Source organism: Mobula birostris, chromosome 9, assembly GCF_030028105.1.
Source record: "Mobula birostris isolate sMobBir1 chromosome 9, sMobBir1.hap1, whole genome shotgun sequence".
In the NCBI taxonomy this organism is placed as follows: domain Eukaryota; kingdom Metazoa; phylum Chordata; class Chondrichthyes; order Myliobatiformes; family Myliobatidae; genus Mobula; species Mobula birostris.
Window position 1 is genome coordinate 3,986,762 of NC_092378.1, and position 22,579 is coordinate 4,009,340.

Below are 22,579 nucleotides of genomic sequence, written 5' to 3' on the forward strand. Positions count from 1 at the left end.
CTTTTCAATGCCAGCATATCCTTTCTTAGATATGGGCCCCAAAGAGACACACGGCAAAGAAACAGGCCTTTCAGCCCAGGGGCAACTGGATAAAGGAAACAGTTTCCTACAAATCAACGGCAGCCCACTATATAAACGTTTGATCCTTTATAGCACAGTAGCATAATCGTTAGAGTAACAGAGGACACCCATTTAAGCTCAGGAGAGGAAGGTTTGGGGAAATGTCAATCGGTGTTTTTGTGGTGGATGCCTGGAACACACTGCCCGGACAGGTGGTAAATGCTGATATAATAGGGACATTAAAAGATTCTTTAAGGAGCACACATTGGTGAAGTATTCAATACTTTTCTGGGTCATCATGGTATTGTAGTGGTTAGCACAATGTTTTCCAGCATCAGTGACCAGGGTTTGATTCCCACCGCTGTGTGTAAACGGACTGAGTGGATCTCCTCCTAGTACTCTGCTTTCCTCTATTATTCCAAAGGTGTATGGATTAAGGCTGAGAAGGTTGAGGGCATGCTATGTTGGCACTGAGAGGGTTGAGGGCATGCTATGTTGGCACTGGAAGCATGGTGGCACTTGTGGGCTACCCCCAGCACAATCCTGGCTGATTGGATGAATCCGACGCAGACTGGGAGACCGCTTTGCTGAACATCTACGCTCTGTCCGCCAGAGAAAGCAGGATCTCCCAGTGGCCACACATTTTAATCCCACATCCCATTCCCAGTCTGACATGTCTATCCACGGCCTCCTCTACTGTAAAGATGAAGCCACACTCAGGTTGGAGGAACAACACCTTATATTCCGTCTGGGTAGCCTCCAACCTGATGGCATGAACATCGACTTCTCTAACTTCTGCTAAGGCCCCACCTCCCCCTCGTACCCCATCTGTTACTCATTTTTATACACACATTCTTTCTCTCACTCTCATTTTTCTCCCTCTGTCCCTCTGAATATACCCCTTGCCCATCCTCTGGGTTCCCCCCCCCTTGTCTTTCTTCCCGGACCTCCTGTCCCATGATCCTCTCGTATCCCTTTTGCCTATCACCTGTCCAGCTCTTGGCTCTATCCCTTCCCCTCCTGTCTTCCCCTATCATTTTGGATCTCCCCCTCCCACTCCCCCTTTCAAATCCCTTACTCACTCTTCCTTCAGTTAGTCCTGACGAAGGGTCTCGGCCTGAAACGTCGACTGCACCTCTTCCTACAGATGCTGCCTGGCCTGCTGCATTCACCAGCAACTTTGATGTGTGTTGCCTGGCTGATTTGATTTGAGACAAATGATGCATTTCACTCTTTTGATATACATGTGACAAGTAAAGCTAATCTTGAAAAGTCTTGCTGATATTTACCACATCAGTAAACCAGGAAGGGTTTGAAAATAAGGGCCTCAAGCCCTGCACAAAGAACCCGGCAGGGATTCCTGTTGCCCTCTACGAGGAGTTTGTATGCTCTCACCACAACTGCATGGGCTCCTCTCGATGCTTGTTTTCCTGCACATTCCAAAGATATATATGTTCATGTGGAGAACAGACTAATTTCTTACAGACAGCATCAGGTTTCTCTGACCAAGGACCCTAAAAGAACAGGTCATAAGGGAAAGGGGATGTAGCAGCACCTTTAGCACATTAGTACTGCAAACACCTGAGATGAGTATGATGTTCTCCTAAGAGTGTATTCCCTTAATGGAGAACACCTGATGTGTGACTTTGTTTAATATGGGGCGGCTGATGCATGGGCTGCCATCACATGGTCCTTGACAGACTGGGGTAAGAGTCCGGCGGCATGAAGTGCAAGATCCTTCACTGCTACATCTCCAGCGGTCACTGCCATTCTGATGCGTCATCATCTTCTACCAGACCCACCGATGAGGTCTTGATTGGATCGCTCTTTGTCTGGAATCTCCTCCTCGACCTCACTGCCAACAGTAACTACCAGGTTGCTCCCAGGATGAGGCTTTCCGTTCCAGGACATCTCAAATGTCCTCTTTCTTTAAGGGTCGTGGTTTCCCTTCTACGGTGATCAATGATGCTCTCACCCACAGCTCCTCTATTTCCCCCACTTCGGCCCTCACCCCACCTTCCCGCCACCACAACAGGGACAGAGTTCCCCTTGTCCTCACCTACCACCCCACCAGCCTCCGGATCCAGCACGTTATCCTCCGCAACTTCCGCCACCTTCAACAGGACCCCACCAGTAAGCACATCTTTCTCTCTCCACCCCTCTCCGCTTTCCACAGGGATCGATGCCTCCGCGACTCACTTATCTGCACGTCCCTCCGCACAGATCTCCCACCTGACACTATCCCTGTAAGCGTAAGTGCTACACCTGTCCCTACACCTCCTCTCTTGCCACCATTCAGGGCCCCAAACAGTCCTTCCAGGTGAGGCAACACTTCACTTGCGAATCTGTTGGGTCATCTATTGCATCCGGTGCTCCCAGTGCAGCCTCCTCCACATCGGTGAAACCCGACACAGATTGGGGGACCGCTTCGTCTAGCACCTCCGCACCGTCCGCCACAACAGACAGGATCTCCCAGTAGCCACCCACTTCAACTCTGCTTCCCACTCCCATTCAGATATGTCCATACATGGCCTCCTCTACTGCCATGATGAGGCTAAACTCAGGTTGGAGGAGCAACACCTCATATACCGTCTAGGTAGTCTCCAGCCCCTTGGTATGAACATAGAATTCTCCAACTTCCGGTAATTCCTCCCCCTCCCTTCCTCTATCCCTATTTCACATCACCCCCCTCATAGTTCCGCCTCCTTCTACTACTGCGCATTGTTCTCCTGCCAATCACCTCCCTGCTTCCCCTCCCCGACCCCTTTGTCTTTCAAATTACTGTTTTTTTCAACTACCAGCATTCTTCAAACCCTCCCCAAAGTTCTTCCTTCAGTCCTGACGAAGGGTTTCGGACCGAAACCTCGACTAATCTTTTCAACTGATGCTGACTGACCTGCTGAGTTTCTCCAGCGCATTGTGAGTGTTCCTTTGACAACAGCATCTGCAGATTATTTTGTGATAACTCCCAGGTGCTAGGCTCCAGATGGCATCGCTCTCTGATCTGAGGAACTCACAACCCTCTCCACCACAACAAGGTGACGATCCTCGGAGAAGGATTATTAACCAAGGAAGGTATTAGGACCCAAACAATCCTAGCGGGTAAGGCAACACTTCACTTGTGAATCTGCTGGGGTCGCCCATAGTGTCTGGTGCTCTTGATGCGGCCTTTTCTAAAATGGTGAGACCCATCGTAAATTGGGGAAATGCTTCGTCGAGCACCTCCACTCTATCCGCCAAAAGCAGAACTTCCCAGTGGCCAATCAGTTTAATTCCAATTCCCATTCCCATTCCAATGTGTTGGTTCATGGCCTCTTCTTGCGCTGCGATGAGGTTACCTTCAGGGTGGAGGAGCAACACCTTATTTTCCGTCTGGGTAGCCTCCAACCTGGTAGCATGAATATCGATTTCTCCTTCAGGTAAAAAAAAATTCCCTTCCCCTCCCTTCTTCCTCTATTCCCCATTCTGACGTCTTACCTCTTCTCACCTGCCTATCGCTTCCCTCTGCTGCCCCCCCCTTCTTCCTGTTCTCCAATGGCCTACTCTCCTCTTCTATCAGATTCCTTCTTCTCCAGCCCTTGACCTTTCCCACCCACCTGGCTTCACCTATCACCTCCTGGCTTGTCTTCCTTCCCCTCCCCCCAACTTTTTATTCCTGCATCTTCCTCCCTTCCTTTCCAGTCCTGAGGGAGAGTGTTGACCCGAAACATCAACTGTTTATTCATCTCCATAGATGCTGCCTGACCTACTGAGTTCCTCCGGCATTTTGTATGTGTTGCTATCAGGACAGAGTTCTGCCACAAGAATGAGGTTTGGGTAGAAATCATGACTAGCAGGAGAAAGAGGACTAGCCTTGACCTCTTGACAGGGTGGAGGATAAATGGGGAATATCAAGGGCATGTTTGAAGGGAACTGCAGTTGCCAAGGGAGATTTTAATCTACATATTGATTCAACAAAACAATTTGGCTGGGGTATCTTAGCAAAAGAACTTGTGGAGTGGGCCAGGGATTGTTTCTGGTTATGGAATTTACCAGGGAACAGGTTATTTTAGATTAGGTCACAAGTAAGGAGGAAGGATTAATGAGAGATGTTGTGGGAAACTGTAGGCCAGTTTAATATCCATTGTTGACAGGATACCAGAGCTGATAATCATAAGAAAATAACTAAACATTTGGGAATGCTGAATATAGGCAAACCGAGTCAGCGTAGTTTTATGAAACGTCTGATAAATTTGCTCAAATTCTTGCGGATGTGGAGGATGATGGGGAGAATTGATAGAGTCATCGATTTATAGAGCACTACAGCACAGAAACAGGCCCTTCAGCCCATCTAGCCCACACCAAACTGTTATTCTGTTTATTCCCATTGGTCCACAGCTAGGACATAGCCCTTCATACCTCTCCCATCCATGACTTATCTGATGTTGTAAGAAAATCCACATCTGTTGGCAGCTTGTTCCACACTCACATCACTCTCTGAGTGAAGAAGTTATAGAACATAGAATAGTACAGCACAGTACAGGCCCTTCGGCCCACAATGTTGTGCTGACCCTCAAACACCTGCCTCCCACCCCTTACCTTAAAGCCATGTCCTCTTGTATTGAGCAGTGGTGCCCTGGGGAAGAGGTGCTGGCTATCCACTCTATCTATTCCTCTTATTATCTTGTACACCTCTATCATGTCTCCTCTCATCCTCCTTATCTCCAAAGAGTAAAGCCCTAGCTCCTTAATCTCTGATCATAATGCATACTTTCTAAACCAGGCAGCATCCTGGTAAATCTCCTCTGTACCCTTTCCAATGCTTCCACATCCTTCCTATAGTGAGGTGACCAGAACTGGACACAATACTCCAAGTGTGGCCTAACCAGAGTTTTATAGATTTGCATCATTACATCGCGACTCTTAAACTCTATCCTCGACTTATGAAAGCTAACACCCATAAGCTTTCTTAACTACCCTTATCCACCTGTGAGGCAACTTTCAGGGATTTGTGGACATGTACCCAAGATCCCTCTGCTCCTCCACACTACCAAGTATCCTGCCATTTACTTTGTACTCTGCCTTGGAGTTTGTCCTTCAAAGTGTACAACCTCACACTTCTCTGGGTTGAACTACATCTGCCACTTCTCAGCCCACTTCTGCATCCTATCAATGTCTCTCTGCAATCTTCGACAATCCTCTACACTATCTACAACACCACCAACCTTTGTGTCGTCTGCAAACTTGCCCAACCTACCCCTTCTACCCCCACATCCAGGTCGTTAATAAAAATCACAAAAAGTAGAGGTCCCAGATCAGATCCTTGTGGGACACCACTAGTCACAACCCTCCAATCTGAATGTACTCCCTCCACCACCACCCTCTGCCTTCTGCAGGCAAGCCAATTCTGAATCCAGAAATGCTTAAGTTCCCCTTAAGCATTTCACCTTTCACCCTTAACCTATGACCTCTAGTTCTTGTCTCACTCAACTTCATTGCATTTACCCCTATCTATATTCCTCATATTTTTTGTATACCTCTCTCAAATCTCCCCCTCATTCCTCTACACGCCAGGGAATAAAGACATAACCTATTTCACCTTTCCTTATAACTCATAGCATAATCCTGTAACCAATCTGGGGAACATGTACAGTACAGTGTAAAGGTCTTAGCAACCCTAGATTTTTTTTTATGGTTTCAGATGGTATGGTCTCCAGAGAGCCAGAGTATCTTTAAATGCCCTTTTGGAAATTGAAATGTATTACATCTACAGTACTGTGTAAAGTCTTAGGACATGGAAAACTCTGTAAACCTAAGATGCTTTCAAAAATAATTAAATGGAAAGTTTCTAAATACCAAGAAAACTATAAAGAGCAGTAAGCGGTAAAAAAGCTAAATCAAATCAAAATATTGCGTGACTGCGCATTTGCCTTTAAAACTGCATCAATTCTCTAAGGTACACTATTGTGCAGTTTTATAAGAAAATCGGCTGGTAGGTTGTTCCAAGCATCTTGGAGAACTTGCCACATTTCTACTGCAGACTTTGGCTGTCTCACTTGCTTCTGTCTCTCCAGGTAATCCCAGACAGACTCATGATGATGTTGAGATCAGGGCTCTGTGGAGGCCATACCATCTGAAACCATATTAAATCTGGGGTGCTTAACACTTTCACGCAGTACTACTGCATCTACCGGCCCCTTATTTTGTAACTATATCCTCTTGTCTGTGACCCTCCCACAAATAGAATAATAAGTTCCACAATAAATTCTTTATTGAGAAGGGGTTGGAGTTGAAGAACAGGGAGATTTTGTTTCAGTTTTACAGGGTGTTGGTGAGGCCAATCTGGAATATTGAGCACAGTTTTGGACCCTACAAAAGTACTGGGGGCAGTCCTACAGAGATTCACCAGGCTAAATCCTGGGACTGAGAGGGTTGTTCTATCAGGAGAGGCTGAACAGTTTGGCTCTGTAAGTGGGCTTGACTGTGTAGATGTTAGGATGTTTCTACTGGTGGGAAAATCACAAACAAGGGGACATAGCTACAAAATAAGGAACTGGTCATCTAAAATTGAGATATGAGGTCTTCTCTCAGAGGGAGGGGGATTTCTGGAATTATCTGCCCCTGAGGGTGGTGGTCTAATGTCTAATATACCAGCCTTTGGAACTGTCTGCCCTGAATTGATCAGACTCTGAGTTGCTTCAAAAGCAGAGTTCAATGGATTTCAGGATATTTAGGTATATGGGGAAAGTTATGCTAGGGTAGAAGGCCAACTATGATCCCAGATCATCCTTACCAAGAATCCTTGATTCCAGTCCCTTTCCAGATACTGCTTTTAAATCCACCTCTGGATCCATCCATGACGAGTATCTTCATTTTCACATTCTCATCATTCCTTTCCATAACCAATTCTCACCTAATTGCATTGTGATCTCCATTGACTTAATGTTCTTTCATGCCCCCACTCAGAGTGTCATAGAACTCTACAGCACAGAAAGAGGCTCTTCAGCCCATCTAGTTCATGCCAAACTAATCGACCTGCTCCCAGACCATCGACCTCCATGCTTCTTCCATCCATGTACCTATCCAAGTTGCTTTTAAGTTTTGAAATGGAACCAAATCCTCCATTTGTGCTGTCAGCTCATTCCACACACTCACACCCTCTGAGTGAAGAAGTTCCCCTCTTTCTCCCGGTAAACATTTCAACTTTCACCCTTAACCCATGGCCACTAGTTCTCATCTCACAGAACCTCAATGGAAAAAGCCTGCTTGCATTTACCCTATCTATACCCCTCATCATTTTGTATAGTTCAATGAAATCTCCCCTCACTCTCCTTCACTCCAGGGAGTAAAGTCCTAACCTGTTCAAACCTTTCCCCATAACTCAGGTCCTCAAGTCCTGGCAACATCCTTGTAAATATTTCCTGCATCCTTTCAAATCTTATTGATATTTTTCCTGTAGGGTAGATGACCAGAACTTCACATAATACTCCAAATTAGGCCTCACTAATGTCTTAGACAACTTCAGCATAACTCCAGCCCTTACAGCAATGTGGAGTCCCTGTCTACATGGAGATGACTCACCACCTTTTTAAGGACAATGCAGCAACCAGAGTCTTGCAATGACTGTAACATCATGCGTAACGATGAAAAAAATCCCAACCAACCAGGTCCAACACTACTTCCTTCCTCTTTGGTCTAGAACATAAAATAAGAAAGCCTTCTTCATGAATCAAAGTCCTTCTCTCTGCCTGCCCTTTATTTGGTATTCATAAAACACAGAAGAGTACGCCACAAGAACAGGCCCTTCAGCCCACAATGTTGTGCTGAACCAATTCAAAACCAAATGCCAACTAAACTAATCCCCATCTATATTTGTGTAATTTTAGCCCAACTATTATTGTCCATAATTTTAATATGTTTCTAGATTTTAAAAACATAAAACAAAGAACAGGCCCTTTGGCCCACAACGTTGTGCTGAGTTTTTAATTTACTCTAAGATCAATCTAATCCTTCCCCTCCCCCGTAGCGCTCCATCTTTCTATCATCCCTCTGCCTATCTAAGAATGTCTTAAATGTTCCTAAATTATCTCTCTCTGCCACCACTCCTGGCAGGGCGTTCCATGCATTCACTGCTCTCTGAGCAAAAAACCTACCCCTGACATCCCTAAACTTTCTTCCAATCACCCCCTGAAAATTATGCCCCCTTGTTTTAGCCATTTCTGCCCTGGGAAAAGGCTCAAAAGTTTAACGTTCAAAGTAAATTTAATATCCAAGTATATAAATGTCACTGTGTCCTTCTCTGAGATTCATTTTCTTGCAGAGATTCACGATAGAATAAAGAAACACAACAGAATGAAAAGAAAAACTACACATAAACAAAGATGGACAAACAATCAATGTGTAAAGACAAACTGTACAAATACAGGGAATCAAATTATAATGCGTGACATGGTAGTGTAGCAGTTAGTGAAACGCTGTTACAGCTCAGGGTGTCAGAGCGCAGGGCTCAGTTCTGACATCCCCTATATGAAGTTTGTACGTAAACACAAAATAATCTGCGGATGCTGGGGTCAAAGCAACACTCACAACACGCTGGAGGAACTCAGCAGGTCGGGCAGCATCCGTGGAGAAGATCGGTACTTCCGGTAATTCCCTCCCCCTCCCTTCCCCTATCCCTATGTCACTCTGCCCCCTCCCCCAGCTGCCTACCATCTCCCTCATGGTTCCGCCTCCTTCTACTACCCATTGTGCTTTCCCCTATTCCTTCTTCACCTTTCCTGCCTATTCCCTCCCTGCTTCCCCTCCCCCACCCCTTTATCTTTCCCCTTACTGGTTTTTCACCTGGAACCTACCAGCCTTCTCCTTCCCACCCTCCCCCCACCTTCTTTATAGGGCCTCTGTCCCCTCCCTCTTCAGTCCTGACAAAGGGTTCCGGCCCGAAACATCAACCGATCTTCTCCACGGATGCTGCCCGACCTGCTAAGTTCCTCCAGCGTGTTGTGAGTGTTGCGAAGTTTGTACGTCCTTCCCATGAGCCATACAAACTGGGTGCTCCAGTTTCCTCCTACATCCAAAGGAATCCTGGTTGGAAAGTTAATTAGTCATTAGTGATCGGGCTAGAATTAAACAGGTGGCTTGCCGGTGGTGTGGCTCACTGGGCTGCAATGGCCTGTTCCATGCTGTATCTCTAAATAAAATAAATACATTATTAATAAATAAATAATACTGAGAACATGACTCGTCGAGTCTCCGGCTAGCCTTGTGATCCATGCCTCATCATAAATGGATGGCATAGTAGTGTAGTGGTTAGCACAACGCCTTACAGAATGGGCAACCAGGGTTCAATTCCCGCCACCGCCTATAAAGAGTTTCTATCTTCTCTCGGTGACCACGTGGGTTTCCTCTGGGTGCTCTGGTTTCCTCCCACAGTCCAAAGACCTACTGTTGGTAGGTTAGTTGGTCATTATAAATTGTTCTGTGATTAGGCTAAGATTAAATCGGGAGATTGCTGGGTGGTGTGGCTCATAGAGCCAGAAGGGCCTATCCGCGCTGAATCAAAATAAATAAATCTTCTTGTACACAAGTTTTGCGCACAGATTCTCCTGTTTGAGAGTCTACAGTAGATACCCACCATGTAGAACTTGCTCGCCATCCCTTAATTGTAGTCTAGTTAGCCTCTGTCATTCAGATGGTGAGTTAATGGCCTCTTGTTGAACTGAAACTTTGTTTGGTGATGAATGCAGCCACACCTTTCCTCACCTGCTTTCTTCCCTATACACGCTGAACAGAATGTGGTGTGAGTGTTCAGTTCCCATTCCTGCTATTGTTTAAACTTCTATTGTAACTCCAGTTCCATGTGGGTCGATCCTTGCACATCAGCTTCATTCAGTAACAATCATCCTTTTAACTCAGATTCTAAAACCTTCCTTTAGATCACAGGAAGTTTGGTGGCTTTTGTGGACAATGTAGAAAGTTGTCCTAGGTTGCACTGATAGGATGCAGAACTGGACTGAGAAGTGATGGATGGAGGTCAAACCAGAAAACTGTGAAGTGATTCACTTTGGAACATCAAACTTAAAGGCAGAAAACAGTGTTAATGGCAGGATTCTTACCAGTGTGGAGGTACAAAGGGGTCTTGGGGTCCACGTCTTTAGATCCATCAAAAGCTGGTTCTAAGGTGCAGTAACCTGCCTTTGCCCCTTCTCCAGTCAGCAGAAATGGTTCTGCCGTGCATCTTAGCTAAGCCACATGTGGTTGTGAGATGTACACCACTGGGAGCATTTAATAGGTAATGGGAACTTATGCTCACTACTCCAAAGCCCTGGCTATGACAACCATAAGGAGCCAAGACAGAAGGCAATAGACTGCTGAATATTGTGGGACAGCCATGAACCTATTGAACAGCGGTGAGAGGTGGTTATTTTCTTGTGGGAGAGTCTAGAACAGGTGCACTGAGAAATTTTAAAGATCTCCATTTAAGACAGAGATTCGTCATTGTTTTCTCTCTCTTACGGGGGATCCTGAGAGATAAGAGTCATACAGCAAGGAAACAGGCCCTTCAGTCCAACTGGTCCATGCTGATCCACGCGGCTGACTCCTAATCTGCTAAACCACATATTTGTCCATGTCTTTGCAAGGGCGTTATTGTACCTGCCTGAACTATTTCGTCTGGCAGCTCGTTCCACAGGGACATCACCCTTTATGAAGAAACGTTGGCCCTCAAGTTCCTCTTAAATCGTTCCCCTCTCACCCTAAACCCATGCCTTCTGGGTTCTTGACTCCTCAGACCTGGGAAAAAGGTGGTGTGCATTTACCCTATCAGTGACCTCACGATATTATACACCTCAACCTCAGTCTCTGTCTGCCATGGAAACATGTCCTCATCTCTTCAATCTCTCTCTATTACTCAGTCCCTCTAGTCCTGGCACCAGCCTTGTAAGTCTTTGGAAATGTCTTCTCCAAACAGTGATGGAACCAGCTCCTGCCCCCCAGACTATTTTGAGTGAGTTTTAAACATGAAAGTGACCTTTTTTTTATTAAGTGCAATCGTGAACAATAGCCAGATCAGAAAACCTGATCAAGTCAACTAGTTCCCAAAGAGAACTCTGATAGGCCAGTCAGATGGTTCACTGCTGCTCTGTTTTAAATTCCTTAGGGTTTCTGCTCCTGGCCTGTCTTCATTGAATTGCAAAATGTGTTAATTTTAAGGAGATTTGAGAAAAGTATTGGGAGGATATTAGGGATAAAGTTCTTTATACAGAGTGGAGGGTGTGTGGAATGCCCTGCCAGGGGTGGTGGTAGAGGCAGATACATCAGGGACATTTAAGAGACTCTTAGGTAGGGACATGGATGATAGAAAATGGAAGGCTATGTAAGAGGGAAGGGTTAGATTGCCTTAGAGTAGTTTAAAAGATTGGCACAAAATTGTGGTCCGAAGAGTGTTTACTGAATCAGAATCAGAATCAGGTTTATTATCACTGGCATGTGACGTGAAATTCGTTAACTTAGCAGCAGCAGTTCAATGCAATACACAATCTAGCAGAGAGAGAGAGAAAAATAATAATAATAAATAAATGAGTAAATCTTATTCAGTATACTTTATACAGAATACGTATATTGAATACATTAAAAATCGTGCAAAAAACAGAAATACTGCATATTTAAAAAAAGTGAGGTAGTGTCTAAGGATTCAATGTCCATTTAGGAATCGGATGGCAGAGGGGAAGAAGCTGTTCCTGAATTGCTGAGCATGTGCCTTCAGGCTTCTGTATCTCCTACCTGATGGTAACAGTGTCCTGAGTACTTTGTACTTTGTACCCAAGATGGAGCTGACTAGATTTACAACCCTCTGCAGCTTCTTTCGGTCCTGTGCAGTAGCCCTCCCCTCCATACCAGACAGTGATGCAGCCTGTCAGAATGCTCTCCATGGTACATCTATAGAAGTTTTTGAGTGTATTTGTTGACATGCCAAATCTCTTTAAACTCCTAATAAAGTATAGCCACTGTCTCGTCTTCTTTATAACTACATTGATATGTTGGGACTAGGTTAGATCCTCAGAGATCTTGACACCCAGGAACTTGAACCTTGTACTGTAATCTTATATGTTCTCAGGGCCAGTAACACAATGAAGGATCCCACCCACCCTGCTCATGGACTGTTTGTCTCACTCCCATCAGGGAGGAGGCTACATAGCATCCACACCAGGACCACCAGACGCAAAGCGGGTAGGGGAGAAGAGCAGTTACTGTCCCCAAGCAGTAAGGCTGATCAACACCTCCACCCACTAACCCACCCCTCCACACACCCCAACCCACCCCTCCGCACCCCCAACCCACCCCTCCACACCCCCAACCCACCCTTCCACACCCCCAACCCACCCCCCCACACACCACCAACCACCCACCCCTCCACACCCCCAACCCACCCCTCCACACCACCGACCACCACTACATATCATGTCCTGTCAGTCACCTCATGTACAGACACTCCTGTGCCTAGCGTCACTGTACAATCAGTCTATGCATTTAAGCTATGTTACCTGTTTATATTTATGGTGTTTTTATTATTGTGTTTTTTGTGCTGCAGAGTAACAATTATTTCATTCTCCTTTACACTTGTGCACTGGAAATGACATTAAACAATCTTGAATCTTCTTTGGAAGTTGATTTTTAAAAATTTTTAAATAAGGTAAGTTGTACCTCCCAGTGGCGGGTTTGAACACAAGCCCCAGTGATCTGGAAACACCGAGTCACTGACACACAAAAGGTTTAAAGGAACTGGTCAGTGTCGACAGTCTTGTGGAAAGGAAATTCATTTGTCCCAATCAAGTCTTACTTGTGAAAGTGACCCCTGCTTGGTGGTTGTACGGCGAAAACTCACCGCCCTGACGACAAGGAAGTAAAATCAGCAAAAAATCCCTAAAGCTACTCGGTATTTAAGGACTGTTCTGGTTTTTTATTGTTTGTGTAATTTTTTTCTCTCTCTCTCGACCTGTAGATGTTTTCGTATGGAGTCGCTGTCCGTGCCGTGTCAGGCGGGGATCGAATGACAGCATGACGTCTCGCCTTCTGCTGTGAAGTTGCTCTATTTAAAATGGCCCGAGCCCCGCGTTCCGGAGTTTAGCCCAGGTAAGTCTCACCTGACCGAGGTTCGGGATAACCCTCCTTCAGTCCGCGTCAGCACCAGCACCAGACTATCAAACTCCAGCCAGGTGACTGCTCGGCGTAATCGATCCAGTGGCATAACTAATCACTTCAATGTTACATTTCTTAGGGCAAATCGTTATTGGATATTCAATATGGTAAGTCCGTAACTTTATTCATTTCTTCTCTTATATGGGCAAAACTACTTGCTTGGTATTAAAATGTAGTTGGAGTTTCACAGTATGTTGTCTTTTGCACATTGGTTGTTGGTCTCTGTCTGTCCCGTGTGGTTTTTCCGTGATTCTATTGTGTTTCTTTGTATTTTTTCCGCAAGAAAATGAATCTCAGGGTTGTATATGGCGACATATATGTACTTTGATAATAAACTTTGATATTGGGTAATTGAGGAGGATATTCCTTTCACCTCTAGAGTTGCTAGAGACAATGTTGGGTAACATACCTGCGGAATATATTTTTAGGCATAGTAAGACCAAAAGTCATAGGAGAAGAATGAGGCCATTCATCCCATCGTCTCTGCTCTACCATTCCATAATAGCTGATTTATTATCCACCCTCCCTAACCCCATTCTCCTGCCTTTCTCTATAACTTCTGATGCCATTACTATTCATGAACCTATCAACCTCTGTTTTAAATAAATCAATGACAGCCTCCCCAGCCATCTGTGGCAATGAATTCCACAAATTCACCCTCCTCTGGCTAAAGAAATTCCGTTTCACCTCTTATTCTAAAGGGACGTCTTCTATTCTGAGGGCAAAATATTGGGTAACTTTTGATAGTTGCGGAATATTCTCCTCTTAAATTTTTTGCAGAGTTGCTGGATACAAAACAGTTACAGCCCACTCTTCAACGATGCCTTTGAGGTAATCCATCACCATCAGGCTCAACACTTTCGCCAGGACCCGGGTCTCCAATACCTGCCAAGTAAATATTTCCCTCCATACTTCTGCTGGGCTTCAGTGATGTTGCGTTAGTTGGACACCAGGTAAAATTTGTCCCAGTGGATAATCCTATTCCCTTCTCGTTTAGGTCCTCCACACTCAGCATATAACCTCCAACAGCATCAGGAGATGGGTTCTGGACCTTATCACACTCTTGATATCCAACCCCAGCACCTCCAGGACATGGTAAGTGCATGGAGGATTGAGGATTTTATTGCCTGATTGGATTAGTTCCGGTGAAGGTTGGATAGTGAAAGAACATAGAACACTACAGCATGGTACAGGCTCTACAACCCACAATATTGTCTTGATCTTTTAACCTACTTTAAGATCAATTGAACCTTTCCCTCCCACGTTGCCCTGCAGTTTTCTACATTCCATGTGCCTATCTAAGGATCTCTTAAATGTACCTGTACCTACCATCATCATTTGGAGGGTGTTCCATGTACCCACCACTCCACTCTCTGTAAAAAAATTTTTGCCATTTCCAACCTGGGAAAAAGTCTCTGGCTATCCACTCGATCTAAACCTCTTATCATCTTGTACACCTCTATCAAGTCACCTCTCATCCTTCTTTGCTCCAAAGATAAAATCTCTAGCCCGTTCAACCTATCCTCATAAAATATGCTCTCTAATCCAGGCAGCATCTTGGTAAATCTCCTCTGTACCCCCTCTAAAGCTTCCACATCTTCCTATAGTGAGGCAACAGATGTGAACACAATACTGTACTCCACAGTGAGGTGAGGTTCTAATCACTGGTTCAAGGAAACGTGGGCGCTGTGAAGGTCTGTGATCTTTGATGTAAACACTTTAACAGAAACAATAATCTCAGCGTGCTGCAAATTTGAAATAAAACACAGAACATCCTCGGTAGGTCAGGTGACACCCACAGAGAGTTGATGCTTCAGATTAATGTCATTTCATCTGGATTTGAGGGGGGGGAGGAGAAAGTTAGGAGTTGAAACAAATCTTGAGATGCAGAGGAAGGGTGGGGAGAATCCGGATCGGGTTTATTATCCCTAATATGTGTCATCAAATTTATTTTGCAGCTGCAGTACAGTACAAGGCAAATGAATTACTGTAAGATACAATAATAAACAATTACTGCAAAAAGAGATGAAAATGAGCAATGTAGCATCCATGGGTTGGTGGACCACCAGAAATCTGATGGTGGAGGGGAAGAAGCTACTTCTGAAATGTAGACTGTGGCTCGTCAGGCTGCCCTGCTGGTAGTATATTATTGAGAAGGGGCATGTCCTGGGTGGTGAGGGTTTTTAATGATGGATGCCCCCTTTTTGAGGCATCTCCTTTTCAAGATGCCCTCAGTGCTGGGGAGGAGAGTGCTCATTATGGAGCTGGCTGAGTTTACAGATTTCGACAGCATTTTCCGATCCTGCACAGTGGCCCCTCCATACCAGACAGTGATGCAACCAGTATACCCCATTCAGATTCAGACTCTTTTAGTTATCACATGTACATCAAAACATACAGCAACACGTGTCATTTGCGGTAACAACCGATGGAAGATAGGGAGGTGCTGGGGGCAGCCCGTATTCTGGTGCCATCAACCCAAGCAACGACAATAACAACAAAACAAACCCCTTTCCACCCTCACACACACACACACACACACACACACACAGATTGTCCTCCAGCCCCAGGACAGGCCACCTCTGGGCCTCCAATGGACTTCCAGACCCACAGGTACTGGTATCGGACCTCTGGCTTCACCTTTGTAAGATTTATAGACATAGACATAGAATAGTACAGCACAGTACAGGCCCTTCAGCCCACATGTTGCGCCGACCCTCAAACCCTGCCTCCCATATAAGTTCCCACCTTAAATTCCTCCATATACCTGGTTAGTAGTCTCTTAAACTTCACTAGTGTATCTGCCTCCACCACTGACTCAGGCAATTTCTCCTCATTCTCCTCTTCTCCAGGGAATAAAATCCCAACCCATACAATCTTTCACTATAACTTAAATCCTGGCACCAGCCTCGTAAATTTTCTATTCTTTCATCCTCCGTGATATCTTCCCAGTTGTAGGTGACCAGAACTGCACACAGTTAGTAGTTGATAGTGTTGAAGATGGCAAAGAATGTTGGTGTGACACCAGAAGCAATTGTCTGACTAGTCAAGCTGTTAACTGTAGCTTATGTTACACATGTACAACAGACAATTTAGAAAGTATCCAGCCTAGGAAAATGACGATGAATCCAGTTAGATCATGAGACATAGAACCAAAATTAGGCCATTCACTCCATTCTATCATTGCTGATTTGTTATCCCTCTCAACGCCATTCCACTGCCTTCTCTCCATAACCTTTATGCCCTTATTAATCACGAACCTATCAACACCTGTTTTAAGTATACCCAATGATTTGAACTGCACAGCCAACTATGGCAATGAATTCCACAGATTCCCCACCCGCTGGCTGAAGGAATTCCTCCTCATCTCTGTCCTAAAGGGACTTCCTTCTATTTTGAGGCTGTGCCCTTCGGTCCTAGACTCTCCCACTATAGGAAACATCCTCTCCATGTGCACTCTATCTAGACTTTTCAATATTTGATAGATTTCAATGAGATCACCCTTCATTCTTCTAATCTCCAGTGAGTGCAGGCCCAGAGCCATCAATGCATCTCATAAGTTAACCCTGTCTCTCCTCTGGACTCTCTCCCATGCCTGCATATCCTTTCTTAGATAAGGGGCTCAATACTTTCACAATATTCAAATGTTGTCTGACCAACAACCTAGTCTCCTGCACTTGGTGACCCCAATTTGTCCTCTTTTACATCAGCAATGACAAGCACAGACTAGACCATGACTTGTAAAACTGCTTACAATATTCCAATTCTCCTAGAGTGGGGGAGTCTAGGACCAGAGGGCACAGTCTCAGCGTAGAAGGATGTCCATTTAGAACAGAGATGAGGAGGAATTTCTTTAGCTAGAGAGTGGTGAATCTGTGGAATTCATTGCCACAGATGGCTGTGGAGGCCAAGTCATTGGGTATATTTAAAGCAGAGGCCGGTAGGTTCTTGATTAGTCAGGGTATCGATGGTTATGGGGAGAAGGCAGGAGAATGGGGTTGAGAGGGATAATGAGTCAGCCATGATGGAATGATGGAGCAGACTCGATGGACCGAATGGCCCAATTCTGCTCTTATGTCTTACAGTCTTAAATAGCTGGCAACCATGATATCCAGGAATTTTTTTGAAGGGTGACAACTGTGTTACCTGGTGGCAAGATGCCACAAATGCCAACCAGTGATGTGGGGCATTCCCTGCCTTGGTCAGGAGAATGCGGTTGGGAAGGATAATAAATCAGCTGTAATGGAGTGGTGGAGCAGACTTGATGGGCTGAGTAGCCTGAATCTGCTCTTATGTCTCAGGGTCTTAGGCAATCTGACCAGTGCCTTATAAATCCTTACAAATTCAGATACGAAGCCTTCATTGTACCCTTGATCAGTAGTAGTGATAGAAGGCATTGTTGAGAGTATCTCCTTCACCTAGCCTCCTTTTGTGAGGAGTTTTCACCAATCATCATGTCATAAACCAAGTACTTCAGACAAATGGCCACTGGACTGAGAGCCAAAATGAAAACTTCCTCATTCAATACATTCATTCAGTCCTTTGTGAATCTCCTTGCAACTTCTCCAACACCCAGCACCCTTCTACAGGTCAAGGAAAAGGAGCCAAATGCCTCAGCTTCTGAATTATCCAATGGAATTTCATTGCAGAATTGGGAACAGGTTTACTCTGACAAACTTCACCACATTCACCACAATGAAGTAGCCACTTTTTTAGGTGCACCAGTACACCTGCTGATTAATACAAATTAATGAATCATGTGGTAACAACTCAATGCAAACTTGGTCAAGAGGTTCAGTTGTTATTCAGACCAAACATCAGAATGGAGAGCAAATGTGATCTAAGTGACTTTGACTGTGGAGTGATTGTTAGTGCCAGAGTATTTCAGAAACTGCTGATCTCCTGGTATTTTCACACACAACAGTCTCTAGAGTTTACAGAGAATGGCATGAGAAACAAACAAAAAAAATCCAGTAGAGGGAGTTCTGTGGGTAAAAACACCCCGTTAATGAGGGGGGCAGAGGAGAATGGCCAGAATGGTTCAAGCTGACAGGAAGGCAACAATAACTCAAATAACCACAGGTTACAACAGTAGTGTGCAGAAGAACATCTCCGAATGCACATGTTGAGCCTTGAAGTGGATGGGCTACAACAGCAGAAGACCATGAACATACACTCCATGGCCATTTTATTAAGTATGGGTGATACCTAATAAATTGGCCACTGAGTGTATGTCAGTCATGGACTGAGCTCCATCCTTTTGAGAACATTTTCACATTCATGTCAGGCCAGGAACAAGGGAAGGGACCTTCACCCAACCTAGAGCTTCTAACTAAACGTCTACTTTTCCATCTCCAGGTGGATTTCAACATGGACAGCAACAAGTTAATATATGAGAATGGGATCCAGGTTCCAAACTATTACCCAGAGAGCCATATTCCAGATTTCTTCATGCCAAGGCAAGGGAAAGGTTTGTCTCCTTGTCCTAGCTCATTGTGGTTACTGGAGTAGTTTCTCCATGAGTTACTAATGAAGATAAAAAATAACTCCTTCTGCACTGAATTAGACTGACCCTGGGACAGCAGAGCTATGAAAAGGCAGCTCTACTCTCTCCAGGTGAAGGACCTTGACCGAAATATAAATTAGCCATTTCCTTCCATTGGTGTTGACTGACCTGCTGAGTTTATCCAGCAAAATGAAGAGACTCAAGGCACTCTGCAGATGCTGGAAATCTGCAGAAATACACAAAAACTGCTGGAGGGAAATAGACAGTCAACATTTCTGTCCAAAACCCTTCTGCTCCAGGTTCCAACATCTGAATTTCATGCCTATCCTACAAAATGCACATTGTTATCCCTGTAATGAAACTGGGACAATATTTTTTTCTCTGTAACATTGTACAGTAATCATAGAAACTTGGAAAACCTACAGCACAATACAGGCCCTTTGGCCCATAAAGCTGTGCTGAACATGTCAAAGAAGCATAGAAAACCTACAGCACAATACAGGCCCTTCAGCCCACAATGCTGTGTCAAACATGTCCTTACCTTAGAAATTACCTAGGGTTATCCATAGCCCTCTATTTTTCTAAGCTCCATGTACCTATCCAGGAGTTTCTTAAAAGACCCTATCGTATCCGCCTCCTCCACCGCTGCCGGCAGCCCATTCCACGCATTCGCCATGGTGTGAGGGTGGCAGGGTGGAGATATATCTCTACCAAAGGAGGTGTAAGGTGCTTCTTCCCTCTGCTAGCCTGCAGGTCATTCTTGGCCAAGGTGTAACACCTGATTAACACCCTCTGATCAGGGTCACGTGAAGCCATGGGACAATGTGATTGATGGTCATATGAGCATATCACAAGTCCTGGATATGTGACCACTGATGCCAAGGAGACAATCTCTGAAGAGTATTGATAATGGCTGAGGTCATCCATCTGCTAAGGGCACTGCCAGAGGAAGGCAACACCAAACTACTTCTGTAAGAAAATCTGCCAAGAACAAAATCGTGGTCATGGAAAGACCATAATCATCCACGTCATATGACATGGTACATATGATGAATCCTGCTGTTAAGTGTCATAGAGTTGTGGACCACTACAGCACAAAAACACTCCTTTCAGCCCATGTAGGTTAGCCCAGCCTAGTGCCGAATTATTATTCTGCCTAGTCCCATTGTACCACACCTGGACCATAGACCTCCATACCCCTCCCATCCATGTACCTATCCAAACTTCCCTTAAACATTCCAGTAGTGGGGGAGCCTAGGACCAGAGGACACAACCTCAAAATAGGGAAATATCCATTTTGAAGAGAGATGAGGAGGATATTTTTAAAACAGAGGGTGGTGAATCTGTAGAATTCATTGCTGCAGATGGCTGTGGAAACCAAGTCATTGGATATATTTAAAGTGGAGTTTGAGAGTTCTTGATTAGTCAATATGTCTAAGGGTATGGGTAGGAGGCAGGAGAATGGGTTAAGGGGGATAATAAATCAACTAGGATGGGATGGCAGAGCAGACTCGATGGACTGAATGACCTAATTCTGCTCCTGTATCTTATGGTCTAAATGTTGAAATTAAACCCCTACCTACCACTTCTGCTGGCAGCTTGTTCCTCACTCTCACTATCCTCTGAGTGAAGGAGTTTCCTCTCATGTTCCCCTTAAACAGTTCACCTTTCATCTCAAACTAAACCTGTCACCAATGAACTAGAGTGAACGAGTGAATGGAAGTTACAACTTCAGCATTTGAAGTCAGCTGTGAATTCTACTAGCTGTGCATCTGTTATTGTACTGGGACAATATATTTTTCTGTAATATTGTATAGTAATCTCTGCTTTAAGTATAATGAAGTTATAGCGTACTATAGCAAGAAACAGGCCTTTTGGCCCATCTAGTCTAGTGCCAAACTATTCTGCCTAGTCCCATCAACCCACAACTGGACCATAGCTCTCCATAACCTTCTGGTCGATTTACTTATCCAAACTTTTGTTAAGTGTTGAAATTCAACTAACATCCGCCACTTCCGTTGGCGGCTGGTCTCACACCCGCATCACCCTCACAGTGAAGGAGTTCCCCACTCTCCTTATGTTCCCCTTAAATATTTCACCTTTCACCATGACCTCTAGTTCTACTCTCACCGGAAATAAAGAACTTCAGCATCTGAAACAAGAAGTCTGCAGATGCCGGAAAACCAAGCAATATACAGAGTACTGGAGGAACTCAACAGGCCAGGGCCGTCTCGGCCCGAAACGTCGACTGTGCTCTTTTCCATAGATGCTGCCTGGCCTGCTGAGTTCCTCCAGCATTTTGGGTGTATTACTTCAGCATCTGAAGTCGCTTGTAGTTTCTACTAACTGCGCACTGTTCAGTAATCCCGGAGTTAAGTGTCTCCAAATCATCTGGCTTCTGAGCGGTTGTCCTTCCCACCGCGGAATGGGTTAGCACAGCGGTTTTAAGCACCTTGGAGAGCGCCTGGATGTCATTCCGGGCGCGGGGCGCAGTACGAACTCTACTTGACTGTCTCTTCCTTTCGACTTGTTGCAGGCAGGAAGAGGCTTCGCCTCTACGAGTTCTTGAGCGAATCCCTGCGGGACGCTGAGATGTCCGACTGCATTCAATGGGTGGACAAGAAAAGCGGCGTCTTCCAGTTCATCTCCAAGAACAAGGAGAAGGTGGCAGAGATGTGGGGTCGGAGGAAGGGCAATCGCAAGACCATGACCTATCAGAAAATGGCCCGCGCCCTTCGGAACTACAGCCGCACCGGGGAGATCGTCAAAGTCCGCAGAAAGCTCACCTATCGCTTCGATGCGCAGGTCCTGCAGAGGCTGGGAGGGGTGCCGAACTCCCCCTATCCCCACACCGATCACTCGCACTATAGCTGTGACCGCTGGCACTTCAATTACAGCTATAACGAATTGTTACAGGAGAGCACCATGTGAGCTGTCCGCGCCCCTCCTGTGCTCACAAACAGAATTACATAAATTAATACAACATTGAAATGAAAAGACTATGTTTCGAATTTTATAATATATATATATTAACCTATTTTAATGCGTGTGTACGATTCTGTGTGTGCGTCTTTCTATGTCTGTCTCGGACTCTCTGTGTATCAGCATGCGCCTCTGTATGTGTGTGTGTGTGTGTGTGTGTGTGTGTGTGTGAGTGTGTGTCTGTGAGAGTGTGTGTGTGTGTGTGTGTCTGTCTGTGTGAGTGTGTGTGTGTCTGTGAGAGTGTGTGTGTGTCTGTGTGAGTGTGTGTGTGTCTGTGAGAGAGTGTGTGTGTGTGTGTGTGTGTGTGTGTGTGTGTGTGTGTGTGTGTCTGTGTGTGGACTTACACTGATTTCGAAAAAAATCCTGTATCTTCTGCCTGAAATCTTAACTATTTCTGTCTCCACAGATGCTGCCTGACATGCTGGGTGTTTTTGATATTTGCTATTTCTCTGCCAATAAAAAATTCCCTATTTTATACAATTTGTGTCGTGACTCACGTTAAATGTCTTAAAGCACGGGTTCGTGTTGTGTACAGTTTTGGTTACCCTGTCATAGGAAAGACTTTTATTTTTTTTTAAGTTGGGAAGATTGCAGTAAAGATTTACAATGAGTTTGCTGGGTTTTGAGGGCTTGAGTTATAGGGAGAAATTGGGCAGGCTGGGACTTTATCCTTGGAGTGTAGAAGATTTTGAGGGATGGTCTTATAAGGGACATAGATATGGTGAATACGTACAGTCTTATTCCCAGGGAAAGGGAATCTAAACCTCAGGAGATATAGAGTGACAAAGTCATAGAACTTCACAGACCTCCAGGACATCTAGTCCATGCTGAAATATCATTCTGCCTAGTCCCATCTAC

The 22,579-nt window shown here is 45.0% G+C and overlaps 1 protein-coding gene across 2 annotated transcripts in view; it reads left to right on the forward strand.

Moving 5' to 3' along the window:
* Positions 1 to 22,201, forward strand: part of LOC140203302 (transcription factor Spi-C-like) — a 118,221-nt gene extending 96,020 nt beyond the window's left edge. The window contains exons 1-7 of one of the 2 annotated variants that reach the window (XM_072269316.1): positions 12,804 to 12,937; positions 13,037 to 13,167; positions 13,313 to 13,340; positions 14,014 to 14,125; positions 14,231 to 14,328; positions 18,592 to 18,703; positions 21,276 to 22,201. In XM_072269316.1, the coding sequence (XP_072125417.1) occupies positions 13,338 to 13,340; positions 14,014 to 14,125; positions 14,231 to 14,328; positions 18,592 to 18,703; positions 21,276 to 21,670 (720 nt within the window). In that variant the 5' untranslated portion in view covers positions 12,804 to 12,937; positions 13,037 to 13,167; positions 13,313 to 13,337 and the 3' untranslated portion in view covers positions 21,671 to 22,201. Of the gene's footprint in view, positions 1 to 12,803; positions 12,938 to 13,036; positions 13,168 to 13,312; positions 13,341 to 14,013; positions 14,126 to 14,230; positions 14,329 to 18,591; positions 18,704 to 21,275 lie in introns of those variants that run through there. The other variant, XM_072269315.1, reaches the window with a different exon arrangement.
* The last annotated feature ends 378 nt before the right edge of the window (positions 22,202 to 22,579 follow it).